General features: G+C 37.4%; 1 protein-coding gene across 1 annotated transcript in view; it reads left to right on the forward strand.

Annotated features, from left to right (window-relative positions):
* PGM2L1 (phosphoglucomutase 2 like 1) overlaps positions 1 to 16,140 on the forward strand; it is a 68,768-nt gene that overhangs the window by 18,890 nt on the left and 33,738 nt on the right. The window contains exon 2 of the mRNA XM_049889830.1: positions 14,048 to 14,215. Coding sequence (XP_049745787.1) covers positions 14,048 to 14,215 — 168 coding nt within the window. The remainder of the gene's footprint in view (positions 1 to 14,047; positions 14,216 to 16,140) is intronic.

Genomic DNA, 16,140 nt, shown 5'->3' on the forward strand with positions numbered 1-16,140 from the left:
ATGCAAAAATCCTCAACAAAATTCTAGCCAATAGAATTCAACAACATACCAAAAAAATCATTCACCGTCACCAAGTGGGATTCATACCAGGTATGCAGGGATGGTTCACCAATAAAACCCAGTGCCGGTTCAACATTAGAAAAACAATTAATGTAATCCACCATATAAATAAAACAAAAGACAAGAATCACATGATTTTATCAATTGATACAGAAAAGGCATTTGACAAAGTTCAACACTCATTCATGATAAAAACTCTCAGCAAAATAGGAATAGAAGGAAAATTTCTCAGCATAATAAAGGGCATTTATACAAAGCCAGCAGCCAACGTCACCCTAAATGGAGAGAGCCTGAAAACATTCCCACTGAGACCAGGAACCAGACAAGGATGCCCCTTATCACCACTCTTATTCAACATTGTGCTGGAAGTCCTAGCTAGAGCAGTTAGGGTAGATAAAGAAATAAAGGGCATCCAGATTGGCAAGGAAGAAGTAAAAGTATCTCTGTTTGCAGATGACATGCTCTTATACATAGAAAACCCTAAGGAATCCTCCAGAAAACTACTGAAACTAATAGAGTTCAGCAGAGTATCGGGATACAAGATAAACATACAAAAATCAGTTGGATTCCTCTACACCAAAAAAAAAGAACATCGAAGAGGAAATCACCAAATCAATGCCATTTACAGTAGCCCCCAAGAAGATAAAATACTTAGGAATAAATCTTACCAGAGATGTAAAAGACTTATACAAAGAAAACTACAGTACACTTCTGCAAGAAACCAAAAGAGACTTACATAAGTGGAAGAACATACCTTGCTCATGGATAGGAAGACTTAACATTATAAAAATGTCTGTTCTACCAAAAGTGATCTATACATTTAATGCAATTCTGATCCAAATCCCAAGGACATTCTTTAATGAGATGGAGAAACAAATGACCAATTTCATATGGAAGGGAAAGAGACCCCAGATAAATAAGGCATTACTGAAAAAGAAGAACAAAGTGGGAGGCCTTACTCTACCTGATTTTAGAACCTATTATACTGCCACGGTAGTCAAAGCAGCCTGGTACTGGTATGACAACAGATACGTAGACCAATGGAACAGAATTGAGAATCCAGACATAAATCCATCCACATATGAGTAGTTGATATTTGACAAAGACCCCAAAACAGTTAAATGGGGAAAAGACAGTCTTTTTAACAAATGGTGATGGGATAACTGGATAGCCATCTGCAAAAAAAATGAAACAAGACCCATACCTCACTCCATGCACAAAAACTAACTCAAAATGGATCAAAAACCTAAATCTAAAACGATAAAGATCATGGAAGAAAAAATAGGGACAACATTAGGAGCCCTAATACATGGCATAAACAGTATACAAAACATTATAAAGAATGTAGAAGAAAAACTACATAACTGGGCGCTCTTAAAAATCAAACACTTATGCTCATCCAAAGACTTCACCAAAAGAGTAAAAAGACTACCTACAGACTGGGATAAAGTTTTTAGCTACGACATTTCTGATCAGCGCCTGATATCTAAAATCTGCATGATAGTGCAAAAACTCAACTGCAAAAAGACAAATAACCCAATTAAAAAATGGGCAAAAGACATGAATGGACACTTCACTAAAGAAGACATTCAGGTATTTAACAGATATATGAGGAAATGTTCACGATCATTAGCCATTAGAGAAATGCAAGTGAAAACTACAATGAGATTTCATCTCACTCCAACAAGGCTGGCATTAATCCAAAACACACAAAGTAATAAATGTTGGAGAGGCTGTGGAGAGATTGGAACACTTCTACACTGCTGGTGGGAATGTCAAATGGTACAACCACTTCGGAAATCGATTTGGCGCTTCCTTAAAAAGTTAGAAATAGAACTACCATACGATCCAGAAATCCCACTCCTTGGACTATATCCTAGAGAAATAAGAGCCTTTACACGAATAGATATATGCACACCCATGTTTATTGCAGCACTGTTTACAATAGCAAAAACATGGAAGCAACCAAGGTGCCCATCAATGGATGAATGGATAAATAAATTGTGGTATATTCACACAATGGAACACTATGCATCGATAAAGAACAGTGAGGAATCTGTGAAACATTTCATAACATGGAGGAACCTGGAAGGCATTATGCTGAGTGAAATTAGTCAGTTGCAAAAGGACAAATATTGTATAAGACCACTATTACAAGAACTTGAGAAATAGTTTAAACTGAGAAGGACGCATACTTTTGTGGCTACCGGGGGGAGGGAGGGAGGGTGGGAAAGGGGTATTCTCTAGTTAGATAGTAGGTAAGAACTACTTTAGGTGAAGGGAAAGACAGCACACGATACAGGGGAGGTTAGCACAACTGGACTAAACCAAAAGCAAAGAAGTCTCCTGAATAAACGGAATGCTTCGAAGGCCAGCATAGCAGGGGCAGGGGTCTGTGGACCATGGTTTTAGGGGACATCTAAGTCAATTGGCATCATAAAATCTATTAACAGATCATTCTGCATCGCACTTTGAAGAGTGGTGTCTGGGGTCCTAAACACTAGCAAGCAGCCATCTAAGATGCATCAATTGGTCTCAACCCACCTGGATCAAAGGAGAATGAAGAACACCAAGGACACAAGGTGACTACGAGCCCAAGAGACAGAAACGGCCACATGAACCAGCGACTGCATCATCCTGAGACCAGAAGAACTAGATGGTGCCCAGCTACAACTGATGACTGGCCTGACAGGGAACACAACAGAGAACCCCTGAGGGAGCAGGAGAGCAGTGGGATGCAGAGCCCAAATTCTCATAAAAAGACCAGACTGAATGGTCTGACTGAGACTAGAAGGACCCCGGTGGTCATGGCCCCCAGATGTTCTGTTGGCCCAGGACAGGAACCATTCCTGAAGCCAACTCTTCAGACATGGATTGGACTGGACAATGGGTTGGAGAGGGATGCTGGTAAGGAGTGAGCTTCTTGGATCGGGTGGATGCTTGAGACTATGTTGGCATCTCCTGCCTGGAGGGGAGATGAGAGGGTGGAGGGGGTTAGAAGCTGGTGAAAAGGACACGAAAAGAGAGAGTGGAGGGAGAGAGCAGGCTATCTCATTAGGGGGAAAGTAACTGGGAGTGTGTAGCAAGGTGTATATGGGTTTTTGTGCGAGAGACTGACTGGATTTGTGACCTTTCACTTAAAGCACGATAAAAATTATTTAAAAAAAGAAAAGTTGGAAACGAGCAAGGCTCAGTAATTGGAAAATATGGCCTTGGTGATAGAAATGATGTGGGAGATCGCTTGATTGAATTTTGCAAGACCAACAACTTCTTCATTGCAAATACCTTTTTTCACCAACAGAAACATTGACTATATACGTAGATCTTGCCAGATGGAATACACAGGAATCAAATCAACTACATCTGTGGAAAGAGACAATGTAAAAGCTCGATATCTTCAGTCAGAACAAGGCCAGGGGCTGACTGTGGAACAGACTATCAGTTACTCATATGCAAGTTCAGGTTCAAACTGGAGGAAATTAGAACAAGTCCACAAGAGCCAAAGTATGATGTTGAGTATACCCCACCTGAATTTAAAGACCATCTCAGGAATAAAAAAAAAAAAAATTTTTTTTTTTCAAGAATAGATTTGACACATTGAACACTAATGACTGAAGACCAAATGAGCTGTGGAATGACTTCAAGGAGATCATACATGAAAAAAGCAAGAAATCATTAAAAAGACAGGAGGGAAAGAAAAGAACTAAATGGATGTCAGAAGACACTCTGAAACTTGCTCTTAAATGTTGAGTAGCTAAAGCAAAAGGAAAAAATGATGAAGTAAAAGAACTGAACAGAAGATTTCAAAGGGCAGCTCGAGAAGACAAAGTATTACGATGACATGTGCAAAGACCTGGAGATAGAAAACCAAAAGGGAAGAACACACTTAGCGTTTCTCAAGCTGAAAGAACTGAAGGATAAATTCAAGCCTCGAGTTGCAACAGTGAAGGATTCTGTGGGGAAAATACTAAATGACGAAGGAAGCATCAAAAGAAGATGGAAGGAATACACAGAGTCACTATACCAGAAAGAATTGGTTGACATTCAGCCATTTCAGGAGGTAATGTATGATCAGGAACTGATGGTACTGAAGAAAGAAGTCCAAGTGGCACTGAAGGCATTAGCAAAAGACAAGTCTCTGGGAATTGACGGAATACCAGTTGAGATGTTTCAACAAACAGATGCACTAGAAGTGCTCACTCGTCTATGCCAAGAAATTTAGAAGACAGATACCTGGCAAACTGACTGGAAGAGATCCATATTTATGCCTATTCCCAAGAAAGATGATCCAACTGAATGCAGAAATTATAGAGCAATATCATAAATAACACATGCAAGCAAAATTTTGCCTAAGATCATTCAAAAGTGACTACACCAGTATATTGACAAGGAACTGCCAGAAATTCAAGCCAGATTTAGAAGGGGGTGTGGAATCACGGATATCATTGATGTCAGATGGACCCTGGCTGAAAGCAGAGAATACCTGTGTTTTATTGACTATGCTAAGGCATTTGACTGTGTCGATCATAACAAATTATGGATAGCATTCTGGAGAGTGGGAATTCCAGAACACTTAATTGTGCTCATGAGGAATCTGTACATGGATCAAGAGGCAGTCTTTCGAACAGTACAGTGCGACACTACATGGTTTAAAGTCAGGAAAGGTGTGCATCAGGGTCGTATCCTTTCTCCATACCTGTTCAATCTGTATGCCAAGCAACTAATCCGAGAAGCTGGACTATCTGAAGAAGAACAGGGCATCAGGATTGGAGGAAGACTCATTAACAACCTGTATTATGCAGATGACACACCTTGCTTGTTGAAGATGAAGAGGACTTGAAGCACTTACTGAGGAAGACAAAAGACCACAACCTTCAGTATGGATTACACTTCAACATAAAGAAAACAAAAATGCTTACAGCTGGATCAATAAGCAACATCATGATAAACGGAGAAAAGATTGAGGTTGTCAAGGATTTCATTTTACTTGGATCCACAGTTAACACTCATGAAAGCAGCAGTCAAGAAATCAAAAGATGCATTGCATTGGGCAAATTGGCTGCAAGAGATCTGTTTAAAGTGTTAAAGATATCACCCTGAGGACTAAGGTGTGCCTGACCCAGGCCATGGTGTTTTCAATTGCCCATATGCATGAGAAAGCTGGCCAATGAATAAGAAAGACTGAAGAAGAATTGACACCTTTGAATTGTGGTGTTGGCGAAGAATATTGACTGCCAAAAGAACAAACAAATCTGTCTTGGAAGAAGCACAATCAGAATGCTCCTTGGAAGCAAGGACGGTAAGACTGCATCTCACATACTTTGGACGTGTTGTCAGGAGGGATCAGTTTGTGGAGAAGGACATCATGCTTGGTAAAGTAGAGGGTCAGCAAAAAAGAGGAAGACTTTCAATGAGATGGACTGAATACAGTGGCTGCAACAGTGGACTCAAGCATAACAATTGTGAGGATGGGGCAGAACTGGGCAGTGTTTTGTTCTGCTATGCATAGGGTTGCTAAGAGTCAGAACCATCTCAATGGTTCTTAACAACGACAACATGGACTGCCAAAAGAAGGAACAAATCTGTCTTGGAAGAAGTACAGCCAGAATGCTTCTTAGAAGCAAGCATGGCGAGACTAGGTCTCACATACTTTGGACATATTATCAGGATGGATCAGCCCCTGGAGAAGGACATCGTGCTTAGTAAAGTAGAAAAAAGGGCCAGCTAAAAAGAGGAAGACCCTCAATGAGATGGATTGACACGGTGGCTGTAACAATGGGCTTAAGCATAACAAAGATTGTGAGGCTGGGGAAGGACCAGGCAGTGTTTCATTCAGTTGTACACAGGGTCACTGTGAGTCGGAACTGACTCGATGGCACCTAAAAACAACACAAATTGATTGTACTGGTGAGCCCCAGAGAGAAATTACCTGCCCAAGAGAGGAGCAGTGGTGGGGGGTGCGGGGGTGGCCTTATGGGTTAAGAATGGAAGTTGTGCACATCTCTTCTACTCTATCCATGTACCAGAACTATGTCACATGGTCTCATCTAGCTCCAAGGGAGGCTGAAAAATATATTCTTGCTCTGTGCCCAGGAAGAAGAGTAGAACATTATTCCTATTCTTTTTTTTTTTACAGGTGAGGACACTAGAGTGAAATTACTTGTCCAAGATCATAAAGCTAGTAGTAGATGCTACTGACTGAAGCCCTTATACCTAGTACCTCACATGATCAGTTACTAATAAACGTGTAGAGCTTGAAAAAGATAATCTCAAAAGCCATCACATCGTATTTGGAATCTAGAGTCTAAGGGGAGATCAAGTGTTTGTTCAAGATTATCTAGTTAACCAATTGCAGATTCAAGATTTGGGCCAAACCTTTTGGAATCGTAGTTCAGTGGTTTTTCCATATTCTACAATGACCTGAGCTCATTGACCAACATTTGGGTCCTTCATTTGTCAAGAAAGGAATGATGGGTCACAATATGTAGAGAAAGAAAATGAACATTTGAAATGTTTTATGTTGGTTACCTTATATGAGAAATATTTTATATTTAAAACTTTACAGAGACTTAAGCTTCACTGTATCATTTAACAGTAAAAATCAGCCCAATGTATCTGCTTTGTGAGGAAAAAACTCAAACTATAACAAAAGACTGTAATTTTAAGTTTTGAAATAAAATGTTAACAGTTTTATTTTTATCTTTCCTACTAATCTTGGTATATTCACTATTATACTTAAATAGTAACAATACATTTGAAAGGTTATTTTCTACTTTGAGGGTAGTTAGTGTCTTTTTTTCCTGGATGTGATTTTTGTATTCATTAAGAGATTATCATTCAAATAAATCTCATTTTATATGACAAATATAGTCATTCAATTTTTTTCCTAAGCCAATTTAACGTATGCTTTTTTTTTTAAATTCCTACCTACTTAAAAAAAAAACAGCTTTATTGAGCTTTAATTCACATACTATACAATTCAGCTATTTAAAGTGTGTAATTCCAAGGTTTTTAGTATGTTCACAGAGTTGCGTAACCATCACCACAGCCAATTTTGGAACATTTTTATCACCCCAAAGAGGGACCCCATACCCATTAGCAGTTACTCAAATCCCTCCCCAGAGTCCTTCCCCTCAAGCAGTAGTAACCACTAATCTACTTTCTGTCTCTGTAGATTTGCCTATTCTGGACATTTCATATAAATGGACAATATGTGGTCTTTTGTGACTGTTTCTTTCATTTAGTGTAATGTTTTCAAGATTCCTGTTGTAGTGTGTATCAGTTACATGTCAGTGAGGCTCTCGACCTGAGACTTCATTCTTTTTTATGGCTATATAATATTCTACTGTACGGATACACTACATTTTGTTTATCTGTTCATCAGCTGATGGACATTTGGGTTGCTTCCACTTTTTGGCTATTTTAAAAAATACCTCTATGAACATTTGTGTACAAGTTTTTATGTGACTGCATCTTTGCATTTCCCTGGGTATATATACCTTGGAGTGGAATTGCAGGGCCATACAGTAACTCTGTGTTTAACCTTTTGAGGAACTATGAGACTGTTTTCTAAAGCAGCTGTACCATTTTACAATCCCACCAGCAGTGTATGAAGATACCGGTTTATCCTGGCCAACACTTGGTATTTATTGTCTTTGACTTTATATAGGCATTCTAGTGTATGTGAAGTGGTATCTCATTTTTTTTTAAATAATATTTTATTTTTGTTGTTTCTATTGTTGAAAATATACACAGCAAAATGTATGTCAATTTGACCTAAATGTGCAAACTAAAACCGTAAAATTCTTAGAAGAACAAGCAAGGGTAACGCTGTCAAGCCTAGCTTTCAATAATGGAATATCCAATATAATAACAAAAGCACAAGCAGCAAAAGAGAAAATAAATGGGACCTCACAGAAACTTCATCAAGAGACCTTATCAAAAAAGTGAAAAGACATGCTACCAACTAGGAGAATATCTTCAGAAACCATATATCCAACAAGAATCTAATAACCAAAATATATATAAAACTTTGACAACAAGAAAAAGACAAATAAGCCAATCAAAAAATGAGCAAAGGACTTGAATAGACATTTCACCCAAGAGGATATTCAAATGGCCACCAAACACACGAAAAGATGCTCAGCATCGTTAGCCATCTGAGAGATGCAAATTAAAACCATGAGATACCGTTTTACTTCCACTGGTGGCAAAATGGTTAAGTGCTACGGCTGCTAACTGAAAGTTAGCAGTTTGAATCCACCAGGCGCTCCTTGGAAACTATGAGGCAGTTCTACTTGGTCCTACAGGGTTACTGTGAGTCGAAATTGGCTCGATGGCAATGGGTTTTTAGGATGGCTAAGTTAAAAAAAAAATAACAGATGTTGGCAAGGACGTGGGAAAATTATAACGTTATCCATTCCTGGTGGGAATGCAAAATGGTACAGCCGTTGGGGAAAACAGTGTGGTGGTTCCTCAAAAAACTAAAAATAGAACTACCATATGACCCAGCAATTCCACTCCTAGGTATATACCCAAAAGACTTGAAAGCAGAGACTCAGAGACTTTACAACAGTGTTCATTGAAGCACTATTCACAATAGCCAAAAGGTGAAAACAACCTAAATGCCCATCAACAGATGAATGAATAGACAAAATGTGGTGCATATATACAATGGAATACTACTCAACTAGTAGGAGAAATGAAGTTTTGATGCATGCTATAGTATGAATGGAGCTTGAAGACATTATACTGAGTGAAATAAGCCAATCATGAAAGGACAAATATTGTATGACCTCATGTATGTATATATATATATATATATATAATATATATATATATAAAGAAACGGCAAATATGCAGCGACTAAAGTTTATTAGTGGTTACCAGGGACAGGAGGGAGGGGGAAAAGGGGGACTAAAGGTGATGGAAAAACTGAATTAACTAAGGATAGGGCTGCACAGCCCGTTATTGTAATTGCTATCAGTAAGTCGTATACCTGTAAAAAGTTGAACTGGCAAAAGTTGTGTGATAGATATATTTACAACAATGACAAAAAAAAATTGTAACTGCTGAGGCTGCTTATGTACAGTTAAACACTTCATGGGATTTAATTCCTTGGTTTGGAGGTTTAGGGTCATGATTTCATGGGACATCCCAGTTAATTGGCCTAATAACATGTTTAGTGCTTCTATTCTATCTCCTATTTCACTGGGTAGTGGTTGGGGTCTTAAAAGCTTGCAAGCAGCCACCCAAGGCACAACAATTGGTCTTTATTCACCTGGAGCAACAGAAGAAGAAGGAGAGTCAGGAATTGGAGGAAGATATGGAATTGCCTCCATGAATAACCTACCTCCTTTGCCATGACACCAGAAAAAGTGGATGGTGCCTGGCTACCATTACTGAACATTTTGATCAAAGATTCCATAGAAGAATCCTGATCAAAAGTGGGAAAATGCAGAACAGAATTTCAAATGCGCATAGACTCCAGGCTTCCTGGAGTCATGAAGGTTGGATGAACCCCTGAAACTATTTCCCTGAGATAACCTTTAAACCTGATACCAAAAATATTCCCTGAAGTCATCTTAAAACTGAACAATATTTAGCTTAACTAGTAACAAAGGTCTGCCTTGAGCACTAAGCACTTTTAAGAACTATATGGGATCAAACTGACAACAGCAACTCGAAATATTAGATAGGAACCTTAGGAGGCAGTGAGTTTATGTTAATGAGGGAGGAACATCTCAGAAAAGGAGAGTGTGAATGGCTGCACAACTCAAAGAATGTAATCAATGTCACTAAATTGTATATGTAGAAACTTGAATTGGTCTATGCTTTGCTGTGTATATATCTCAATAACAACAAAATAAATAAAATTTAGAAATAAAATAATGAATGTAAAAGTTAAAAAAAAAATTTAACAGTTTCTGTAAGTACAGTCCAGTGACATTGATTACATTCTTCAAATTGTGCAACCATTCTCACCCTCCGTTTCTGAGATGCTTCTCTACCATCCTACCTTCTTCTTAAAGATAAGGAAATTAAATTTACAGTTTACACAAAGATCTTTTAAATGGGAAATAATGATTGATTCTGCACGAGTACATTTTGAACTCAGTAAAGAAGGACCTGGTTTGGAAAACATGTTCTGCTTCTGGACTGTAGTTTTGGATCTTCAAGCTGGCTGACCCTCAGAAGTAAATGTCAGTTGTGTTTACTCTTCAGATTTTCAGATTGCAGTTTCTTTTTTTAACTTCTGTTTACAAATAAACTTAAAAGTTTTTTCTCTGCAGTTACAGAAAAGTGGTATTTATTGTTTAGACACAAGTCTGTCAGTAACATTTAAAAATATTTATGGTTTTGCAATTTTAGATGTATTTAAGTTACTAAAGAGTCAATTTTGCATACTGGTTTCTCTTTAGATATGTAACAATAGGATTTGGGGTTATTAATATATATTATGTTCTTCTAGATCTGTTCTAACCTAAATAGTGAGGGTCATGGTTTAGATTGTTTTTAAGCTGTTAAGTTTAGTACTAGAATATTGATAGGTTCAAAGTATATAAAAATTATAAAAATACTAGGTTTATAAAAAAGTAGGAAAGAAGATTTACAGATAAATGCCTCATTGGCAAACTTAATTTGTTTTATATAATGATGATTAATTTTTTCTCATGTTTTATGCATAAATAATACAGAAGTCCCCTAATTACAAATTTAATAGGTTCAGAAAAGCTTGGGGGTAAATCTAAAATGATCCTTCATAAGTGAATGCTAATACTTTTATATGATGTGATTTTGGTCTGGTGTATAGCTTTCTTCGCATCTATGAAAGTTTGTAAGAAGTTAAGTTTGTTAGAAGAGGCTCAAAAAAATGATTTTTTGGTTGGTTTTTTAATCCGTTCTTTTATGTTTCTTTGAATTTTGAGCTTTATGGTCCTACAATATGGAAAAACTAAAACTCCGTGAAGTGTTATGTAAGAAGACACTTTGCTTTCTTCATTTCAGCCATGTAAAGTTGCAGCAATTCGTAGGATTAGAACCTAAAGGAAAATTTTTGGTATACAGGTAAAATTTAAAAATAATGCATGGCTTTAATTCTGTATTCTTTAGCTTACTGATCTCATACTAAGCAATCAGTTTTATTTCTGGTGAAGTATAGAAAATGTTAGCAGTCGCTAAAATCTCTTCGAATTGTCTACAAGATTACTTTTTTTGGGTACTAAAATTATTAGGATTCTATGATATGTTAATAGCAAATTTAGTTCAGATTCAATGCATATACTTTTTAAATAATTAATTTTCATTTTATATAGTAGATCAACATTTCTGAAATGGGTATAAATCAAATAACTTCCATACTGACATAATTTTAGAGGTGCTTTTCTTAATAGTTGGCATAGATTGAACAATTTTCCTCTTGTTTTTGCTGACTAGGCCTCTCCTACCCTCAAGTAATGAATGAATTGTGAATGAGAGAGCACATTTAAAAACCAAGTAATAATTTATATTTGAGAAAGCATCTCTAATGTATATTTTATAGATTCAGAACTTATTAATAGCGTCTATAGGTTTTATGGGTGAGAAAACCCATTGCCATCGAGTCGATGCCAACTCGTAGCGACCCTATAGGACAGAGTAGAACTGTCCCCATAGAGTTTCCAAGGAGTGCCTGGTGGATTCGAACTGCCCACCTTTTGGTTAGCAGCCATAGCACTTAACCACTACACCGCCAGGGTTTCCTATGAGTTGGAATCAACTCAATGGCACTGGGTTTGTTTTTTTTGGTTTATGGGTGAGAAAAGGAGAACAGGTTGTGAGGTAAAAGGTATTCACATATAATACATACTGAAGGCTGTGGTCTTTGGTCTTCATCGGTAAGTCCTTCTAGTCCTCTTCAATTTCAGCAAGCAAGGTTGTATCAGCTGCATACCACAGGTTGTTAATGAATCTTCCACCAGTCCTGATGCCGAGTTCTTCATCATCTAGTCCAGTTTCTCAGATTATTTGCTTGGCATACAGATTGGATAGGTATGGTGAAAGGATACAACCCTGATACACAACTTTCCTGATTTTCAACCACACAGTAGGTTATGTGGAAGAGGATTAGGGTAGGATGCAACACCCTTAGTCAGGTCACAGCCCTGATCTTTTCAAGCTGCCTTTTGAAATCTTCTTTTCAGCTATTTTATTTTATCATTTCTTCCACAAGTTTCAGAGTCTCTTCTGACATCCATTTTGGTCTTTTCTTTCTTCCCTGTCTTTTTAACGACCTCTTGCGTTCTTCATGTATGATGTCCCTGATGTCATTCCACAAGTCGTCATGTCTTCGGTCATTAGTGTTCAATGCATCAAAGTTATTTTTGAGATTCTAAATTCAGGTGGCTTATAGTCAGGGTTGTACTTTGGCTCTTGTGGACTTGTTCTAATTTTCTTCCGTTTCAGCCTAAACTTGCATATGAGCCATTGATGGTCTGTTCCACAGTTGGCCCCTGGCCTTGTTCACACTGAGGATATTGAGACTCTCCATTATCTCTTTCCACAGATGTAGTCGATTTGATTCCTTTGCATTCCATGTGGCAAGGTCCACGTGTATAGTTGCCATTTATGTTGCTGGAAAAAGGTATTTGCATTGAAGAAGTTGTTGGTCTTGCCAAATTCTATCTTGCGATTTCTGGCATTGTTTCTATCACCAAGGCCATGTTTTCTAACTACTGATCCTTCGTTTCCAGCCTTCACGTTTCAATCACCAGTAATTATCAGTGCATCCTGATTGCAAGTTTGATTAATTTCAGACCACAGAAATTGGTAAAAATCTTCAGTTTCTTCATCTTTGGCCTTAGTGATTGGTGCACAAATTTGAGTAATAGTTATATTAACTGGTCTTCCTTGTAGGCATATGAATATTATCCTGTACTTCAGAATAAATCTTGGCATGTTCTTTTTGCCAATGAATGCAATGCCATTCCTATTCAAGTTGTCATTCCTGGCATAGAGACCATGCAATTGTCTGATTCAAAATGGCCAACACCAATCCATTTCAGCTCACTAATGCCTAGGGTATCGATCTTTATGCGTTCCATTTCATTTGTGACAGCTTCCAATTTTCCTAGATTCATACTTCGTACATTCCACATTCTGATTATTAATGGATATTTGCAGCTGTTTCTTCTCATTTGAGTCATGCCATATCAGCAAGTGAAGGTCCCGAATGCTTGACTCCATCCACGTCATGATGAGGCAGCTTTTCCCCCAGTCATATTCTGTGTCTTTCAACCTAAGGGGCTCATCTTCCGACACTATATCAGACAATGCTCTGCTGCTATTTATAAGGTTTTTTACTGGCCAGTTTTATCAGAAGTAGACTGCCAGGCCCTTCTTCTTAATCTGTCTTAGTTTGGAAGCTCCACTGAAACCTGACCACCAAGTGTGACCCTGCTGGTATTTGAAATATGGGTGGCAAAGCTTCCAGTATCACAGCAACACACAAGCCTCAATAATATGACAAACTGACAGATATGTGGTGGGTACCCTCTATCGTACTGAAGATTTTCAGTCATTTTCATTTTTGCCAGTCATGCACCTATCTTTTAGTTTTAAATCTCTTTGACCTCACTATCATATCTGATGGTATCTTAGTCATTGGAATAATATGATAGTAGCCAAAATAACCTTGTTTAAATTTTCTTCTTAATAGATACTCGTATTTTTATGTAGGCTGTGTATTTACTAGTATGTGCCCTTTATAAAAATATGACGATTAGAGATACATAAATCATCTTCAATAGGTCCTGGCTTCTTTGGGGACTCAGTAAATGGCATCTATTATTTTTATTATACATACTAATATTTGTAAGTAGCACTATGGAATTTTTAGTGAATGTAGAACCTTGTGATATACGCATAATTCTTATTGGCGCCTCAGAAACTCTTAGTATTAGGACTCTGCTTATGATCCTGATTAGGTTTTAATGTTTCTTTTTTATAGAATCCCAAAACAAAAGAGCAAATTGAGAATCTGTTACGAAATGGGATGAACAAGGAACTTCGAGATCGTCTTTGTTGTCGGATGACCTTTGGGACTGCAGGACTTCGTTCTGCCATGGGCGCAGGGTTTTGCTATATTAATGATCTTACAGTAATACAGTCAACACAGGTAATTTATTATAAAGTGTTATATGTGTACTTTTTCTCATTCTTGGTTTTTTTTGTTTGTTTTATGAATTAGGTAGTGCCTTTATTTTTAAAAATTAACTTTATTTTTAGGAACGTACTCTGATGAAGTATAAAATGTACTTTTGGTCTTCCCTAAGGCTTATTTTAGAAATCATTTCTGTGCCTTCAAGGTTGCAGACTAACTTTTTGACTGTTATTTTAGTTATCATTGTAATAATTTTACTTTGCATTTAAAATCAGGAAGTGGATATTGACATGTCAAATTAGTACAAAGAAACAAACTTAGAAAGAAGATGAATACCCTCAATTTGGCATATGGCCATTGATAAAGGTCAACCAAAGTATTTGGAAAATTTAGTCGAATATATGTCCTTTTAACATGGCTTTCTGTGTCCATTTTGAGAGTTCTTTAAGACAATGCATGATATGATACAATTTATTTTATTTCTCAGCATTTTTATGCAGCTCATTCTTGGTGAAACAAATTACTTTTCTTTCAAGTGAAAATTTCTACTTCAAGGAACTACTTTTGAAGCCAAGAATACATTTAACGTATACAAAAAATAGTTCTGGACTGGAGAATTGCTCAGTGTGCATAATTCTAATCGATACTGCCAAAGAGTAAATCAAGCTTTAGCCTTGTTCTGAGGGGTTCTATGAAGTCAAGGGCTAATGCAGGGGCTGAGTAGGTGGGATACATATCACCTTATCTCTCATGTCTTTTTTATTCCTCAAGTAGAGATGCTTCAGTTAAATCTTTGTTTCATACAGGCAGTCCCGACTTATGACAGGGTTCTGTTCCAACAACTCCGTCATAAGTTGGTTCTAATGTAAGTTGAATACCTCTTTTTTTTTTTTTTTTAAGATTTCATTATTATTGCCTTTTATTAGCAGTATCTTTATTTGTCTTTGGGGGTTGGAAACATTACATGTAAATATTGGCAAGTGAACACCTGAGAATGATAACATCGGCAAATTACATGCTTAAACGTTGTATGTAGTACAAGCAAAAAAAAAAAAAAAACAGTCATAAGTGCAATTCTTTGTTACTTGAATACATCGCAAGTTCGGGACTACCTGTATTGGGTTTCCTCATAAGCTTTCATTTGAAATGAAGACTTCTTGACTTTAACAAAAGAAGTGGAGGAGGTGATTGAAAAAATCAATTTCTATAAAAGTGTGACATTTAATAGGCATTTGAATCTCATTGAATTTGATTCTTAAACCTCAGCCTTTTTCAGAATCTAGCTATAAGGGGATAAGATAAGATAAGATGGATTCTTTAAAAAAAAGATGGATTCTCATAGCAGAGAGAAATATAAGTTCTGTGAGGCTTTAGGACAGCATCATCATTAGAGGAGCCCTGGTGGTGCAGTGACTAAGAGCTTGGCTGCTAACCAAAAAGATGGGCAGTTCGAGTCCACCAGTCGCTCCTTAGAAACCCTATGGGGCAGTTCTGTTCTGTCCTATAGGGCTGCTATAGGTTGGAATCGACTCAGCGGCAATGGATATCATCATCAGAAGTGAATAAATTGGTGAAAGTGGATAATTTGGTCTATATGAAGCCTCCCCCCACCCCGCCCACACACACAGGGAGTAGATAGGGAGGGGAGCTAAAGTAATTATAGCTGAAAGACCATCCATGGACCAGAAGTCATTGGAGCCTGGTTTGGTGTTGCCACATACACACTTACTATCTGCCATACACTAGCAGGTCTTCCATAATCAGTATCACTTAATTTTTACTGAATGAATAGCCTTGGATGGAGCTTTGATCTTATACTGACTCCTCTTTTTTGAAGAAATGTTAGAGACAGAGACAGAAATAGGAATGATATTTGCATTTCCTGCTTTCAGGATTATTGTAAGGATTAAACATGACAACATTTATGAAAGTAATTTTGA

Source organism: Elephas maximus, chromosome 7 (assembly GCF_024166365.1).
Source record: "Elephas maximus indicus isolate mEleMax1 chromosome 7, mEleMax1 primary haplotype, whole genome shotgun sequence".
NCBI classification, from domain to species: Eukaryota; Metazoa; Chordata; class Mammalia; order Proboscidea; family Elephantidae; genus Elephas; species Elephas maximus.